At 56.9% G+C, this 17,356-nt stretch overlaps 1 protein-coding gene across 3 annotated transcripts in view; it reads left to right on the forward strand.

Annotated features, from left to right (window-relative positions):
* The window catches only part of Kif26a (kinesin family member 26A), a 38,277-nt gene extending 21,187 nt beyond the window's left edge, over positions 1-17,090 (forward strand). For all 3 annotated transcript variants that reach the window (XM_026781442.1, XM_005343604.2, XM_026781446.1), the window contains 12 exons: positions 4,016-4,205; positions 8,087-8,299; positions 8,858-8,951; positions 9,261-9,523; positions 9,631-9,814; positions 9,937-10,099; positions 10,363-10,525; positions 11,069-13,958; positions 14,662-14,867; positions 15,010-15,030; positions 15,486-15,636; positions 15,844-17,090. In XM_026781442.1, the coding sequence (XP_026637243.1) occupies positions 4,016-4,205; positions 8,087-8,299; positions 8,858-8,951; positions 9,261-9,523; positions 9,631-9,814; positions 9,937-10,099; positions 10,363-10,525; positions 11,069-13,958; positions 14,662-14,867; positions 15,010-15,030; positions 15,486-15,636; positions 15,844-16,025 (4,720 nt within the window). In that variant the 3' untranslated portion in view covers positions 16,026-17,090. The remainder of the gene's footprint in view (positions 1-4,015; positions 4,206-8,086; positions 8,300-8,857; positions 8,952-9,260; positions 9,524-9,630; positions 9,815-9,936; positions 10,100-10,362; positions 10,526-11,068; positions 13,959-14,661; positions 14,868-15,009; positions 15,031-15,485; positions 15,637-15,843) is intronic.
* The last annotated feature ends 266 nt before the right edge of the window (positions 17,091-17,356 follow it).

A 17,356-nucleotide genomic window follows, 5' to 3' on the forward strand; every position in this document is an offset into this window, starting at 1 on the left:
TACTGGCTTCCATTACTTCCAGTTTATAAGTCACCCTGAATCTCGGTGGCTTCCTGACCTGTTGAGGGCCAGGTTAAAGGTAGGTGTCCCAGGAGGGCTGAGATTGCTGGTGGGAGTTTTGAAACTGTGTGACTACTGCCTGGCATTGCGGACAAAGGGAGGCACTTGTGGCGTTGGAGAGGGGCTTGCCCAGAGTGCACCAGGAGACAGTGGAACTTTGGCCTCACCCCACGGCCCTTGGCTCATCTTGAGTAGATGCTGTTCCTACCCTCATCCTCTGAACCTGGATGGGTAGCGTGACCCTTGCCCATCCTTGGGAGGTTTGCGTGATGGGAGAGTGGCTAACTAAGTCTTGAATCTTTGAAGGTGTCCTTGGATGGAGGCCTGATCAGAGCGCTGCCCTCGAGGGCCAGGGGTAGGGGGCTTCAGGGCCTGAGGAAGGGTCCACCAGGTGCATCTCTGCTGTGCACTCGGTGGGTGGACTCAACAGTTTAGGTTCTTAAATCTCATAGTCCTGGGGTGAGTCTGGGCTGCCCAGGCTGAACAACCAGCGCAAACCTAATTCAGTCACCTCTGTGAGTCATGTCTACATTGAAGTACATTGGTCCCAAGGGGACCAGAGAACCCAGGCGGTAGAGTGACTTCCCCTCAGCTGGACCTGGGTGCTTAATCCCTGAGTGGATTTATGTCCCTGGTTAAGAAATTTGAGACCGCACTCTGTAGGGGCTGCCATGACCTTGACACCCATGTTCTGAGCATCCTAATTGCTCTGCATCCCGCAGCCTTCCCTCTCTGTGATGCTCTCATTAGCCCTGATCCTTCTGCCCTTGGTAAAGATGGGTTACCTCTGGTACCCAGAATCTAGGTATCTCAGTAACCTCTGCTGGGACAGGCATCTTTCAGGTAGTTGTGGGGCAGGGATGTCTGTCTGGTACTCAAGAGCTTCCTGGCCTCTGTGGAGCCCCAAGTTTCTTTCTGGACATTTGTTTGGGCCTAACTGGCAGAGGTGTAGAGGCTCCAAGCTGGGTTACCAGGAGGAAGGATTTGACAGCATAGTCTCTTGCTTGCTCCAGCCTCCCTTGTAAGGCCCTCAGGTGACAGTGGCACAGCAGGCCCAGGGGAGCCCTAAGTGGCAATTCCCTCCAGTCAGGTCTTAAGTCCCTTTAACTGTCTTGTAGGACCTACCAAGGGGCTCACAGTGAGTACTTTAGGTCCCCAAGAGGCCAGTCATGCAGATGGCAGGTCCACTGTGGTGAAGGAGCCTTGATGTGTGGCCTTGCTATACCCACCAGCCTCTCAGCTTAGGGGAAGCGTTGCGTTGGCAGATGCTGATCGCTCCGAGGGATCAGTCTGCCTTTAGGTGCTCAGTGTCAAGTCCATCTGCCTCTGAAGTACCTTCCTCTTTGGAAGAGGTACATTTTCTTTATGAAAAGGGGGAACTATTTTTATTTCTGCTCTCACGAATCAGGAACCAGAGTTGATGGATGTGGGGTTGCTGTTCAGGCTGCTATTCACAGACTGGGTCACTGGTGTCCTCATTGGTGTGTGCGCCAGGCTTCCCATGAGCTCAGACTTGGCTTGGCTGATGTCCCTGTAGACATCAGGAGTGGCTCTGTGGGGCTGGTGTCTTCCTTGGGGTATCAGGACAGGCTTTCTGGAGGTGGTGTCCCCCAGGGTAAGAGGGCTGTTTGGAAGCTCCTGCCTTTTTTAGTTTTCCCAGCGAGGGCAGACTGCTCAGACTAGCCCCTCTTCACTGTATGTCCTGCTACCCCAGGACTGCCACTTTCTCACAGTGTGGTGGCCTTGATGGGCCTGGGTATGGCACCCTATCTTTTCTTAGCCTTTCTGAGGCTGTGTTTCCTGTGTCCTTGCTGCTCAGAACCAAACTGGGGTTCTCAGGGTCTGGCCTGGCCTCTGGGACTAAAGCCCCTGCAAGCCAAGGCCTTGCAGTCTTGGGAGGTTTATGGGAATTTGTCTCATTTTTGTCAGAGAGAAGCTTAGTGAATTCTGGAGGCTCGGCCTGCTCCAGCAGCTGCTGGCTTCCAACCCCTCTGCAAGTCAGGTCAGACCAGGGTGCTGGCCTCTTAGAGGAGGTAGCTGGATTGGCTGATGCCAGTGCTGGGGCCCTTGGCTCCCTAGAGCACTACCCAGGGCAGGCTTGTCTATGGTCCCACCCGGCAAAGCCAGACTTGCTCTTCACCTCCATCTTGCTCCAGCCTTCTGTCCTCCACCCCGGGCCTCCTCTAGCTGTCTTAGTCTTCCGCTGGCTTCTACACACCTTGAGGGGGTGCCCCTCCCCTTTAGGCATCTTTAAAAGATGTCCTCTGCCCTGCCTGACCTGTGGAGGGGCCATTCATAGCTGTGAAGAGCTGGTTCAGAGTAGGTGTGCCCTGGTCTCTACTATCTGCTGAACACTGCGGTCACCTTGAGACCGAATACTTGGCAGCCCCCGTGTACTGTCTTCTCCCCAAATCCTAGGAACAGGTGTTCTCTGCACCCTCTTATAGGCAAGAAAGCTACTCTAGGAAGCCTGCTTTTCCTGCCTGCCCAGCTGGATGGCATAGCTCTTCCATTAGTTCCCAGCACTGGGCAGTACCAGGTAAGGGGCTTGTGACTGCCCTGCCTTGATTGTACCCAGAGATAACAGCTTTCTGAGGCAGGAAGGAGGCTTTTCCTCATGAGGCCGCTGGGGTGGAATCTCCCAGATAGTGGAGGAGTGAGGCAGAGAAAGCCCCTGAGGGATGCCGGGACAGTATGGCTCTATCTGCTGTGGCCCTTCCCAGGCCCTGCCCGTGTTCTTTGACCCACGTGGGAGTACACTTTGGGTTGTAGCTCAGGGATCCTTCTTGCCTTGGCCATTCATTTTTCAGTGTACACAGTCTGGTAGGTGATAGCGTGGGCGTCGCTTGCCCACGTCTGGCTACGTGTTTCTTCTGTGAAGGTGCTGAGAAACTGACAAACACTTCCTTGCAAGGCTCATTTGAGCTTTGCAAACACACAGGCTCAGGCAGATACCAGGCAAATGCTTAAGGCGCTGTGTGAGGTTCGAGTTTGCACCTCAGGGTGCAGGAGTCCTGGGCAGGAATCCTCCACTCCCTACTGTGCCCTGGCTGCTGCACGGGGTAGCGTACCACTGCGGCTATGTTAAGGACTCCGCCATGCACCGTAGATTACTTTTATTTTCTGTGATGACACCGCACTAGGAAGAAGCTGTCCCTGGGGCCTCCTAAAAGACAACTCCTATTAAAGATGAGAGGAGTTACCAGCGCACCAGCAGCGTGGTGGGAGGTGCCGAGGAGGGCCCGAGGCTCTGGGCTCTTGCATGTTGGGTCCTTCTGAGGAGGACAGAATGGACCTGGGAGGCCTACTGGGATGGGGAGAAGGAGCTGGGGCATTTGGGGATGTGGGGGAGGGGTGGACCTGGTTGGATAACTTCTCATCCATGAATCTTTCACCTGGCCCAAACCCGGGTCTTCCTTTGGAAAATGGTGACAGGCAGAGAGAATGGCTCCACCAGGGTCACCGTGGTGTGAATTTACAGTGGTGATGTTCTTGGGTTCCTGTACCAGAGGTGTGGGGCAGGGCCCTGTAGCTCTCATGAGCTCAGATATGGTAGAAGCCCGAAACTTGGCTCGAGGATTTTGCAGGGGAGGGTGTTGCAGGGCAGTGGGGACAACTGTTCCAGGGTCTGGGGCTGCAGGGAAACCCACTCCAGGACAGAGACCCGACCTTTGGGATGTATCCCTGGAATACGGTCAGCTTGAAGAAAGCGGTGGAGGGTTAGGAATGGAGACTATGACATCAGGGCTCACCCAGGGCAGAGTGCAGTCCTGTGTGGACATGGACCATCTGCTACCTGTCCACTCAGAAAAATGGAGTTCAGGTGTTGCAGCTGTAAGAATTTCTGGCTGTTTTCTCAGAGCGATTACCTGTATGGCTGATACAGTCTGGGGCGGCCTGGTGTGGACAGACACAGGGACTCAGTGACTGGGTAACCCCTGCCTCTCCTCCCCAGGGCTGCCCAGAAGCTCAGCCTGGCCTCCAAGCGCAAGAAGCATCACCCACCACCTGCGCCCACCACTCGTGGCACGTCTACCTACCCCACGGACTTCAGTGGCACGCTGCAGCTGTGGCCTCCCCCAGTGCCCCCCTGTCTGCTCAGGGCTGCCTCCAAGGCCAAGGAAAACCCCAGCAGCTTCGGAAAGGTAGATGCTACCTGAGGTCGGGTGGCCTGGGTGTGGGAGGCCAGGGCTATCTATTAACATGTAGGAGATAGAGGGCCCCGCCCCCTGCTCCAGTGCCACACTCGGACAGCTGATGGGGGAGCCTGAGCCCTGGAAGCAATGCTCCAAAGGGCACAGAGAGTGTGGAACTGGTGTGGGAGACGACGGGAAGAAGCTCGTCCCTCAGGTCCCAGGGGCATGTTCCAGGATAGCCATGTGGTGGGCATCTGGGCCTAGGATGGGAGCTGACCTGCAGAGTCTCATTCTTGCTTCCTCCCCCTTGAATGCTGCCTAGAGGTGGAAGGGGTGGGACCCCTCAGCTTTTCTGAGTCAGGGTATCCAGGCAGCTCAGCCAGATGGCTTCAGTTGGGGAAAGGGGTGTGGAGAGGGTGAGAGCCCTGTGTGGTGATGGGACAAGCTGGTTGGCTTCAGACCTTCTTCTAAGAGTTCTGATTGGATTCCTATGATTGGTACCCTGTTGAGGGAGAAGTCCCTGTACCCCAGACCCAGTGGGGTACCCTGTGGCAGGACTGTGCAGATGCTTGGGTGAAGAACCAGACTCTCACAACTATTGTGGGAAGGGGGTCCTGCCCTCCGGCACATACATTTTGCTGAGCCTCTGCCACTCCAAGGGTAATGTCCCTACCACACATCCTGAGAGTTATGGGGTCCCTTCTTGATTATGCCCAGCAACCATCCCTTGACTTGGCACCAGCCCTACCAGCTCATGCCCTGTACTAGTAGTCAGCATTGGCTAGCGGGAGTAGACTCCTGAATAGGGACCAGAAAGGAAGCTCTGTGTTTGCAAGTCTTCCTTCCAGAAGGGAGGCCTCCTTCTGTGGCAGAGCCAGAGGAAGGAAGAGCCCTCTAGACAGGGCTGCCCAGACAGGCAGCTGCAGGCTAGTGGGAGGGTCTGGGGCTCCTTCAGGCCCAGCTGACTTCACTGTGCACCCTTTTAGCATTGCAGGCAGCCTTCCTCGCCTCTGCCTCCTCTCAGAATGCTAATTGTGGCTGGAAGCCAGGCCTCCTGGCTCCTCCCTTCCCCTGGGATGGAGACACACCCCATGGTTTCCTCAAGGCAGTCGGCTGGAGGTGGCCTCTGTTGGGGTGGAGTGTGGAAAAGAGACTAGCCTGGGGTTGAGTGCAGACAGCATGTGGCACGGGAGCCACATACATATTCGGTGTGGCCCGCAGGGCTGTGACAGCCCAGAGTGTCGTAGAGTAGGATCAGAACGTTGTTTCTCAGATCTGGATGGACTTCCGGTCGTGGGGACCTGCTCCCGGTCTCAGGCCGCTGCCTTGCAGTGGTGGGTTTCATTGGACAGCTTTACTGTCTGGGACCTGATGGACCATTCTGTGAAGGTCTGTGTGTATGCAGTTGTCCAGCTCCAGTGGACTGCGAACTGGGTGAAGGCAGCCTGCCTCTTTAAGGACAGTTGCAGACAGTTCTTAGAGACAGGTGACGCCAGCCTCTGTGCCCTATTCTTTTGGGAGAAGGGGTGTCTCTGACCCCCACAACCTGTGCCTGCCGGTCCTTGACTGCCCCCACCTTTTACACTGGCAGTATTTAGTAGATGAAGCTGGTGGTATCGGGAGGAAAAAGGAGGGAGATTGGACCCAGGCCTGCCTGACGAGCACTGGGCTCCTCTACCTGCCACAGCACCAGGATGGACAGTGCTTCCCACTGACCAGGCCGTCACTATTCTGGTTGTATAGGTACAGAGCTAGGCGAGACCTGGAGAAGAATGGCTGAGCCTAGGGCCAGCCTGTTCGCTGCCTGTCTGTCCACCTACCGTGGGGACAGTGTCTGCCATGGGGACCGATGGGATAAGGAGTAAAAACTCCATTTTGGACATTAAAGCTCAGAACGACAGTTGTTCTTTGCTGTCACTGTATTTTGGGGGCCTGCCAGGTCTCTGCTGACCCTGGACCACTCAGGGCTTTCCCTAGAGATGTCCTGGCCACCAGCCTGTTAACCAGCCCCTGTCCCCCGCACCTCTGTGCCCCTCCCCGGCTCCAGGTGTTATTAGCACTAATGTCATATCATCAGAAGTGCTTCCTGAAAGGCCTTTAATATTGCCACAGAAAAGAAGTTAGATCACATTCGGTGTCTGACATTAATGTGCTACTTAAGATAATTCATCATACCGTGGTATTAAAAAAGACATCTCTCTGGTGTTGGGTGCTGAGTGGCGCCCCTCCCCCTCCTCAGATTGGTCCACCTCTGGGGAGCTGGAAGCCCTGCTTTTATGTAAAATATGCTTCCCCTCCCCCCAGCTCCAGCGGCTTTGTGATATCTGCACATTTGGGGGGTGAGGATGCTCTTGTCTCCTCAGAGACCCTGTCATTTCCCTGAGGTAATGACAGGTTCTTTAAAGCAGACAATGGACGGGGGGGGGGGGGGGGCAGTGGGGGGCAGGCTGGATGAGGTGCCCTGCTCAATCCCCTCCCTGCCTGGAGACTCGGGATTAGTATCTGCTCAAGAGGCCTCAGGAGACATCAGAGCCAAATCGTAGCTTCTCCAGGCCTCTCCTCCCCACTAGGCACTCTCTCATATCTCCAGAACCCATTTGGTTCCTGAAGTGGTGAGGAGTTCACACTGAAAAAAAAATTGCCAAAAATTACCTGGAAGTGCACATTTTCGTCTGCATTGCAGCAGCGTTTGGAAATGAAATCGTTTTGTTCCTGTCACCGGGGAATAAAAGAATCGATTCTCGCCTGATGGAGCCCAGGTTCTCAGTAGTACAATAGCCAAGTATTTCTCTGCTCCTCTCTCTCCCCAGAGGGTGGGACACTCCACTCCACGGGAGGCTCTGCATATCAATGTGCCCCTTGTCCACCGGGAGTGAGCCTGTGGGGCTCATGTAGACTGCCCCCCTAAACCAATTTTGCAGCATTATGTATCTGTCACTTACGATTAAATCCTTGAGAAATATTGGTTCTGAAATGAGTCCCTGGTAATTTGATTTACACCAATGTGGAGCCACAGATTTCATTGGAGAGGGAAGGGCGTGTCCTCCAGCCAAGGGGAACCCTAACTCAGGGTGGCCTGCTTGTCTCCCACCTCCCCCAACCTCCCTCTCTCCTGTCCATTGCTGCGCCTGTGGGCGTATCCATTCTCCACACAGGTTCTGGGGTGCTGCAGCACAGCTTCCTTTGGCATCCTCATCTCTTCCATTTCGTTTTCATAGAGGGTCTTGGGGTCCGTTGTTCCAGATCCCCTGGACTCTGGCTGGCATGGTCACTAGGCACAATGGAATCTCCTGTTTCCGCCATGGCCCAGGCTGACTAGCCGATAGCAGAACCCCAGGAGCACAGGTCCATCCTTGCCCTTTCCTCTTCCACACACCTCCCTGATTTACCCAGATTGGGGCTTGTTAGGCAGGATTTCAGAATTCCTACTTCTCAGACTGGATTCTCGTCCCATGTAATTTCCTCCATGTTTCGCCCATCCTAGTTCTCCCTTTGGTGAGCTTCTCGGGCCTGGCTTCCTGAGCTGTTGCAGGGCAGCGGCGGCAAGCCTGGAGATTTCCCCACAGCGTCTTGGCCCTCTGAGGGAGAACTGCTTAGCGGGCCTAGACATTCCTGTCCCTGCTAACTGCCCTCTCCTTCCCAGCCTCGCCTGTCTCCCGCTTTGCAGAGACCGGCTATGCACCCTACCAACTCCACCCCACCCTGGGCTTCATTTTCCCTCTACCCTGCTGACCTCATATGGGATCTGCTCAGGCAGCATTCCTGTGGTGTGGGCGCCCATGTTGAGACCTGGTCTGCTGTCCTGACTCTTGCTTGGCTCTCCTGCCCTGTAATTAGTAACCAGCTGGGGGGAGGGCAGAGCTCAGCTGCCTGCTTCTGCCAACCCCCAGGTAAAGGTTATGCTGCGCATCTGGCCAGCACAAGGAGTCCAGCGCTCAGCTGAGTCTACATCCTACCTGAAGGTGGACCCTCGGAAGAAGCAGGTGACGCTCTATGACCCTGCTGCCGGGCCCCCAGGCTGTGCAGGCCTCCGCCACGCCCCCACAGCACCAGTCCCCAAGATGTTTGCTTTTGATGCCATCTTCCCCCAGGACTCAGAGCAGGTACAGTGGAGGGCTACTTCTGGGTGCATGTGATATGATAAAATCTGTTCCTCTGCAGAGTGGGAGCTTTGTTGCCTATCGGGCCTGCCAGGTCTGCCTCCCTAGCAGTCTTAGTCCAGGGCATTTCCCCAGCCTCTGCCTGTTCTCCAGGCCAAGTGTTGGGGAACACTGAGCTCTTTAGGCCGCTTCTCCTATGAAACTCTTTGAAGCAGCTCTGCTCTTTCCTGGAAACTAGGAACACTGAGCAATGACCATGACTTCTTCTTGCTTCCAACTTTCAGTGCTGGGTCAGGTGTCCAGGCGCATGTCCCTAGCTAGGAAATCCTACCTGTATTGTACGTGTCCCATCTGCTGACTTATGTGTCCTGTACTGTCCATGTGAGTGTGGGAGGGCCCTGTGTTCCTGGCCCAGTGTCTGTTGGTTCATGTGCCCTGTGGGGTTGCCCGCCTTCAAGTGACCAGGACTAATGGGCCTTAGGTTTACAGATGTAGCAGAAGACACTGGCCATGGCCCTTAGGCTGTGGAACCTGGCTAATCCCCACTGGGTTCCTCCCCAGGCTGAGGTCTGCTCAGGGACCGTGGCTGACGTGCTCCAGTCTGTGGTTGGTGGAGCTGATGGCTGCATATTTTCCTTCGGCCACATGAGCCTTGGTAAGTGCTGTCACTCCTGTGCACCCATGCTGCCTTCTAGCTGTCGTCGTCCACCCCCCAGCAGGCATGTTGCTGCCATCGCTGAGCCTAGCCCTGGTTGAGGTTCTCCATGTGGATGTGGGAGTGGGTGTCTCACAGCAAAGCTGGGGCAGGCAGAGCCAGAAGGCAGAGGCCTCAGAGTGGCTGGGTGTGGTATCAAGACCATCTGGGTTGGTCCTAGGACCCTGGGCACGTTTCTGAGCCTGGAAGTGTTCTTGAGGACAGGTTGTGGAGAGTTAGCGGTGGTTCTCACATGCCGCTGTCTCCCAGGGAAGTCATATACCATGATTGGAAAGGACAGCTCACCCCAGAGCCTGGGCATCGTGCCCTGTGCTATCTCCTGGCTCTTCAGGCTCATTGATGAGCGCAGGGAAAGGATGGGCACACGCTTCTCCATCCGTGTGTCTGCTGTGGAAGTGTGCGGCCATGACCAGAGTCTGCGGGATCTGCTTGCTGAGGTGGCTTCCGGTAGCCTTCAGGACACCCAGTCTCCAGGCGTGTATCTGCGGGAAGACCCCGTGTGTGGGACACAGGTACGCCAGTGCTTTCAGCCTTTCTGGAATTATGGAGGAGGGAGAGGGAGCACTTTGCTTGGTCTCAAGCCACTAAATACATGCGTCCTCCACCTTTTCTCTCACAGCTCCAGAACCAGAATGAGCTGCGGGCACCCACAGCAGAGAAAGCAGCCTTCTACCTGGATGCGGCCTTGGCAGCCCGCAGCGCTAGTCGTGCCGGCTCCGGGGAGGACACCCGGCGCAGCTCTCACATGCTCTTCACGTTGCACGTGTACCAGTATCGTGTGGAGAAGTGTGGCCAAGGAGGAAGTAGGTGCATGGTGTTACGGGGCACTTCCAGGCAGTTGCCAGCCCACTGAGGGGGACCTTGTGGGCATCTCTGCCTGCATGGGTGGGTGCCCAGACCTCTGCCCTGCTTGTACTGTTTTCAGTGTCTGGAGGTCGCAGCCGCCTGCACCTCATCGACCTGGGCAGCTGTGAGACAGCACTCAGCAGAGGCGGGGAGGCTTCTGGAGGACCCCTGTGTCTGTCGCTGTCCGCTCTGGGCAGTGTCATCCTGGCCCTGGTCAATGGGGCCAAGCATGTGCCCTACAGGTGAGTATGGGAGCAGGCACAAACAGGGTGACCTCTGGGGAGCTGGCTATTTTGATGTCTGGTATTTCTGGGGGCCTCAGTTCAGGACCAGCAGTGTGTCCTGGAGCTTTGGGTGCAGGGACAGGTGCAAGGTTATAGGTTCAAGGGCACAGTGAGAGCTTCAGGCATAGCCCCTATCCCCCAGCCTAGTGGTCTACGCCTCACCTGGCCTTCCACCTAGATGGCCCCTCACCCCAGCCTCTGAGCACCTTCTTGGCTTGTAGGGACCACAGACTCACCATGCTGCTGCGGGAGTCCCTGGCTACTACCAACTGCCGAACCACTATGATAGCACACATCTCCGACTCACCAGCCCACCACGCAGAGACCCTCAGCACTGTGCAGCTGGCTGCCCGCATCCACCGCCTGCGCAGGAAGAAGGGCAAGGTAAGCCCCGGCTCTTGCTCCTTCTTGAAGGCCCTCAGGCTCCCACATCCTCCATAGACCCCATCTCTGGATGTCAGGGAGAGGAGGCATAGATGTGCTTATCTGTGGGTGAGTCTCTTATGCCTCCAGAGAAGAGCCCAGGCCCAAGTCCCTGGCACACTGGGCAGGGGTGGAACTGTTTACAATAGGGTTTATGTTGTAGGGGGACATGAACACCATCTCAGCAGGAGACTTCTCAGGAATGCTGGGTGTCCTGAGGTTACTGCCCTGGGTCTGAATGCTGCACTTGGTGAAACATGGCCTTTTCTGCCTGAGCTCCCTCTCCAACCTGTGACATGGTCCATGATCACCTCTCAGAACTCCCCAGAAGGCCCCCTTCTATTCTGTGCCCTGTGGTGTAATTCCTTGCTCAGCTGCTACCATCTCACAGAGTTTACACTCTTACGTTGAGAGGGCAGAGTCCAAGGAAGAGATGAGATGGAGACCAGGGCTGCATGCAGACAGGGTGAGTCCACTCACAAGGGCCTGTCCTTCTGCCCTCAGTATGCATCCAGCTCCTCGGGAGGGGAGAGCTCCTGCGAAGAGGGCCGGGCCCGCCGTCCCCCACACCTGCGACCCTTCCACCCACGCACCATGGTCCTGGACGCTGACCGCTCGGCTCCTGGCCTGTCTGGAGACCCCGACTACTCATCCAGCAGTGAGCAGTCCTGTGACACAGTCATCTATGTGGGTCCTGGCGGGGCAGCGCTGTCAGACCGCGAGCTCACCGACAATGAGGGCCCACCTGACTTTGTGCCCATCATTCCTGCGCTGAGCCGCCGCAGGCCCTCCGAGGGACCCCGGGATGCCGACCACTTCCGCTGCAGTACATTTGCGGAGCTGCAGGAACGTCTTGAGTGCATAGATGGCAGTGAGGGATTCCCTGGTCTCCAGGGTGGCTCTGACGCAGCCCAAGCCAGTCCCGCCAGAGGAGGCAGGAAACCCTCGCTACCAGAGGCCACGTCCCCCAGGAAGGCTATGGGCCCTCCTATGGTCACCAGTTCCCCTCGAAGCAGCCCTGGGCAAGATACTCACCGGAGCACCTCAGAGGCCTCTAAAACTGGTACCCAGAGTGATCAGAGAGTAGATGGTACCCGGCCTGAGCCACCTGCCCCAGACAAGACTGCAGGAGGTGGCTGCAGGAGGCCACTGCCCAGTCCAGCTCCTCCACCGCCTCGGCAACCAGAAGCTCGCGGTGTCCCCACCGAACCTGTGGGAGAAGGCCCTGACGGTGTGATGCGGACACCCCCCGTGGGTATGAGTGGGCAGATGGCCTTGTCCCCACTGCTATCGGACACACCTTATCCTTGTCCATCTGCTCGTGGACGCCATCTGGAGCGGGGCTTGCTGACCACCACAGTTACCCTGCAGCAGCCAGTGGAGCTGAATGGCGAGGATGAGCTGGTGTTCACAGTGGTAGAGGAGCTACCTCTGGGGGGACTTGCAGGGGCCACACGGCCTTCCAGTCTGGCCAGTTTGGGCAGTGACTGTTCCATGCAGGCCTTGGCCTCAGGCTCAAGGCCAGTCAGCATCATCAGCAGTATCAATGATGAGTTTGACGCCTATACCTCACAGGTTAGTGAGGGCCCAGGAGACCCTGGGGAGCTCATAGAGGGAACGGCATGGCCTGGTGGCAGTCCAGCCTCATCAATTGGCTCCTGGCTCAGCGATGTTGGTGTCTGCTTGGTTGAAAGCCGTGGTTCCACACCACAGCCTCCCTTCAGCCCTGACTCTGCAGCAGGGCCTGGTCCACCAGAGTTTCCTACCCCAAGCGGCTCCCTAGACGACAGCAAGTTGAGGTCCTCAGAGTGTGGAAGACCAGACAATCCTGGCTCAGCCCGGTGTCCCCACCCTGTGGAGGCAGTCACAGCAACTCAGACACGATCCAGCAGAGAGCCTCGGGCTGGGTCTCCGCATGAGGCAGCCTCAACCCAAACCATCCACTCCAGTCTTCCCCGGAAACCCAGGACTACCTCAACCAACCGTGTTCGCCCCAGCCGGAGTCCATACAGCCCCGGAGGCCTGTTTGAGGACCCTTGGCTTCTCCGGGCAGAGGACTGTGACACACACCAGATGGCTTCCACAGGCAGCATCCCAAGCCCAACCCCAGGCTCCCCTCGACTGCCCGAGGCTCAGATAATGCTGGCTTGTGCCCAGAGAGTGGTGGATGGGTGTGAGGTGACAACCAGAGTGTCCCGGAGGCCAGAAGCTGTGGCTCGGATCCCACCTCTGCGGAGAGGAGCCACCACGCTGGGAGTGACCACACCTGCTGCGTCCTGTGGGGACTCTCCAGTGGAGACAGTGGTCCACTCAGGAAGCCTGAAGACCAACTCCAGCAGTAAGAAGAATGTGTCTCCCAAGGGGGCCTTCTTTCCAAGGCCTAGTGGAGCAGGTCCGCCAGCCCCACCTGTGCGCAAGTCCAGCCTGGAACAGAGCACAGCCCTGACCCCTACCCAGGCCCTGGGGCTGACCCGGGCAGGGGCTGCTTCTGCCTTCCGAGGGGACGACGAGGCCAGGCCCAGTGGCCGGTCTGATTACTCTGTTCCCAAGGCCACATCCAGCCTGAAAACCCGAGCTGGCAAGATGGAGGTGGCACACCGTCCCCCTGGCCACATGTCCTTGGAGCGGTACGAGGGCCTGACTCATGGCGGCAGCAAGGTCAGAGAAGTCCCAGGACGGCCACCGAGGGCTGTGCCCAGGTTGGGTGTACCACCCGCCAGCCCCCCACTTGGACCAGCTCCTGCCTGTAGGAGCAGCCCAGCTAAGGGTGTTGGGGCATCCAAGCCTCCAGCTGGTGGGGCCAAGGGTCGTAATCTAGGGACTAGTACATCTCGGGCACTGGGTGCCCCTGTGGCAGGTAAGACGAGTGGCCCTGTGCCAGGGTCCCGGACAGCTCCACGGGCTGCACCTGGTATTGGGACCAAGGCCGGTAGGGGCACCATCATGGGCACTAAACAGGCCTTCCGGGCTGCCCATAGCCGTGTCCATGAATTGGCAGCCAGCGGATCTCCCGGTCGGGGTGGCCTCTCCTGGGGCTCGACCGACTCAGACAGCGGCAATGACAGCGGCGTGAACCTGGCTGAGGAGCGGCAGCCCGTGAGCCCGGCCCTGCCCTCCCCCTACAGCAAGGTGACTGCACCTAGGAGGCCCCAGCGCTACAGCAGTGGCCACGGCAGTGACAACAGCAGCGTGCTGAGTGGGGAGCTCCCTCCTGCTATGGGCCGCACGGCGCTCTTCTACCACAGCGGTGGCAGCAGTGGCTACGAGAGCATGCTCCGTGACAGCGAGGCCACCGGCAGTGCCTCCTCAGCCCCTGACTCTATGAGTGAGAGTGGGACCGCCTCCCCGGGTGCCCGCTCCCGCAGCCTCAAGTCCCCAAAGAAGAGGGCCACAGGTGGGCAGCAGTGACTGTCTCTGGGAACAGCACTTTACAGTTTGTAGACCTGAGAGCTCCTTGACGGTGCAGTTGGCTACCCCAAAGGCGGGGTTTTACAGCCCTGTAGTTCCTTTCAGCTCCCTGGAGTGCTCTTTTTGGTTCTTGGCGGTAGGCCTGCGTTCTCCACCCTGATACCTCACCCTGTGTGGTCTCTGGGATAGTTTACGAATGCCAGGTGTGCATAGTCCTTGGTAGTTTATAAACCATGGGGCCCTACGACACCTCGTAGTGTATAAACTTAAGCCCAACGCTGGGAGGGATCTTCAGATTGTGGGTGCAGGTGATACCAACCGGCGTGTTATTAACTACTCCTGGGGCTTTGGTGCATGTGAGGTACATGACCCCGTAGTTTATACCATCTGGGGTATTCCCTCCCCTGACCCCACTCCACCCCAGAGACTGCTTCTTAACTCTGACAGAGTAGTGAGACAAAGGTTCGGTTTAAACTGGGCAGGAGGCTCTGGGCTGGACTCCCCCTGGCTGCCTGGGAGCTCCTACCAGCACTGTTCTGACTTCCTCCCGGTCGACCCGAGGGCAGGGAAGGTGCCAGTTAGAGCCACAAGTGCTGCTGCTGCGATATCAGTTGGTATGGTTGTGCAGGTGATGCGGCTAGAGCCTGGGGTGTCCCTGGCTCTGCTCATAGCACCTGGCCCTGTTTCAGGTCTACAGCGACGGAGGCTGATCCCGGCCCCTCTACCCGATGCTGCTGCCTTAGGCCGCAAGCCCAGCCTTCCTGGGCAGTGGGTGGACCTGCCCCCGCCCCTGGCTGGCTCTCTGAAGGAGCCTTTCGAGATCAAGGTGTATGAGATAGATGACGTGGAGCGCCTGCAGCGGCACCGTTTGCCTCCGAGGGAGGACGAAGCCAAGGTAAGGGAGGCTACAGTCAGGCTGGGCGCCCTGGGGTGTCAGGCTGGGCGCCCTGGGGTGTCAGGGAGGGCCAGCACATGGGCTCTCTGGGCCACTAAAGGTTTGGCCAGGAAGCTCCTGACATCTCCTTTTTTGTCCACAGCCCTCTCAGGATGTGGAGAAGGTAAGAACCAGCCTGAACTATCCCTGAGCTTGTAGTCCCTAGTGCTTTTTCCAGGGGTGGGTCACTGGAGGGACTCTCGAGGCCACTGCTGTGTTTCCACAGAGCTGGACCTATAGTCCAGGAAGCCCTGGTGCGGACCCTTGCAGATCCTGTCCTCCTCACCTTCGAGGCCTGGCCATGTGTTTATATAGGGCCTGAAGTGGGAGGGGAGACCATGGCTAAAGCCAGGGTACTAAGAAGCCTTAAGGAGAGAGTCCCTGCCATCTATATCTATATAGAGATGTATATATAGATTCTTTATTTCTGTCTGTCTGTCTCTCTGTGTCTATATCTATCTATCTATCTATCTATCTATCTATCTATCTACCTACCTACCTACCTACCTACCTACCTACCTACCTATCTATCTATCTATCTATCTAGTATAACCCATTCTTCATGTTCCTCGCCAACAGGGCCCCGTTTGCATCAGCTCCAAACTGCGGCTTGCAGAGCGCAGGCAGCAGCGGCTGCAGGAAGTGCAGGCCAAACGTGACCACCTCTGTGAGGAGCTGGCTGAGACCCAGGGCCGGCTGATGGTAGAGCCTGGACGCTGGCTGGAGCAGTGTGAGTGCCCCAGTCGCTCTGGCTGAACAGTGGGATACCCAGCAGGTGCAGGAGCCCAGACCCTACCCCTTAGCCTCTCCCTTCTCTGCTCTCATTAGTAGGTGGCAGGAGGGGAGAATCCACTGAGCTGACACTTTTCCCTGGGGAACTTGAGGAGTTTGGCTGCTGTCCTGGCCTCCGCCCTGACCCTGTCTCGTCTCTTTCCAGTCGAGGTGGACCCAGAGCTGGAGCCGGAATCAGCTGAGTATCTGGTGGCCCTGGAGCAAGCCACAGCTGCGCTGGAGCAGTGTGTTAACCTGTGCAAGGCCCACGTCATGATGGTCACCTGCTTTGACATTGGTGTTGCTGCCACCACTGCTGTCCCTGGGCCGCAAGAGGTGGATGTTTGAGGCGAGCACAGGTCACAGGCAGGGACATGCAGTGCAGGGTGTGCAAGCATAAAATGTGGGATGGAATGAGGATGTGGAGGGGGTTGGAGGGTTGAAGACACAGGGTCTGTGCAGGATGGGGGGATCTCAGAGAGGAGACAGAGGGGGGAAGGGGAGGGCCAGCCAGTGGACAGAGAGAGCACGGGGATTGAGAGACTGTCGTCACCCAGACAGCCACGCAAGTGCCTTTAACTTTGAGTAGGCCTTTTCTTTTCTAATTTGGTGCTACGGACTCAAGACAGGACTCCAGACACCAGCAGATGTCAGCCAGGGTGGCTGCGGCCACGCTGGCCAAGCTAAAGCCAGTTTGTTTGATTTTGCCTTCCTCACCACTGAGCAGTTTTGTGTAGCAGGGCGGTCCTGTTTGGACCAGCTCTCCTTTAGGATTGGTTCATTTTCTTCTCCAGCAGCCTTCCCTCAACAGCCTGCGCGAGTGGCCTCCGCCAGTCTGGAGCAGTGGTGTCTCAGCTAGCCTCGAGTCCCCTCCTGTCGTTGGGGGCCTCACTCTCTTCTGAGGACACCAAAGGCCACAAGCGGGGCTGGGCCATGAGCACACAATGCTTTCTTCCACGGCAGGAATTCTTACCAAAACCACAAGAAAAAAAAAAAACACAAACAATGAAACAAGGCACCGCCAACAAAGACGGGGTGTGAGGTTTTGTAAACGTTCTGTTAGCTTCATATTTTTGTATCATTTTGCCTAAAAACAGAATTTGCAGTGGGAATTTGAAGACAAATTATCTAAGTTTTTATGGTTTTCTACAGGTATTCCTAGGTCGGGGGCTCTTGGCAGCTGTGGGGGCAGGCTTTTTCTGGGGGACACTGAGGGCAGTGTTTGGAGGAGTCTGTGGGAGGCGATTTTTGTCAAATGCAGATGAGGGATGAGCCTGCCAGCCTGTGATGTCGCCCGCACGCAGGTTCGTGCTTTCTGACCGTTGTGTATTTTATAGGCGTCCAGACTTTTGTACAAATGTGTAGATAACATCTTGCGACAGTTTTTATTTGTGAATAAAAGATGTGTTGATTGTTCCTGTGGCTCTGAGTTCACTGGGTGCCCCTGGTGTGCTCACATTTTGCAGTGAAGGGGCTGGGCAGAGGGAAGCAACCGTGGGACCTGAGGATCTTAGGGAGCTGTGCTGGGGGACTTGTTCTTTCCCTCTCTTTGTTTGTGAGCTGCCATGAAATTGAAAGGTAGCTAGCTGCAGCCTGTGTTCAAGCCCACACTTCTTCTTTGCCCCCCAAGACCTAAAAGGATGAAGCTGAGAGTGGTCTTGGGGGCAAGGCTGGAGGGA

The sequence above is a fragment of the Microtus ochrogaster genome, chromosome 1 (genome assembly GCF_000317375.1).
Source record: "Microtus ochrogaster isolate Prairie Vole_2 chromosome 1, MicOch1.0, whole genome shotgun sequence".
NCBI classification, from domain to species: Eukaryota; Metazoa; Chordata; class Mammalia; order Rodentia; family Cricetidae; genus Microtus; species Microtus ochrogaster.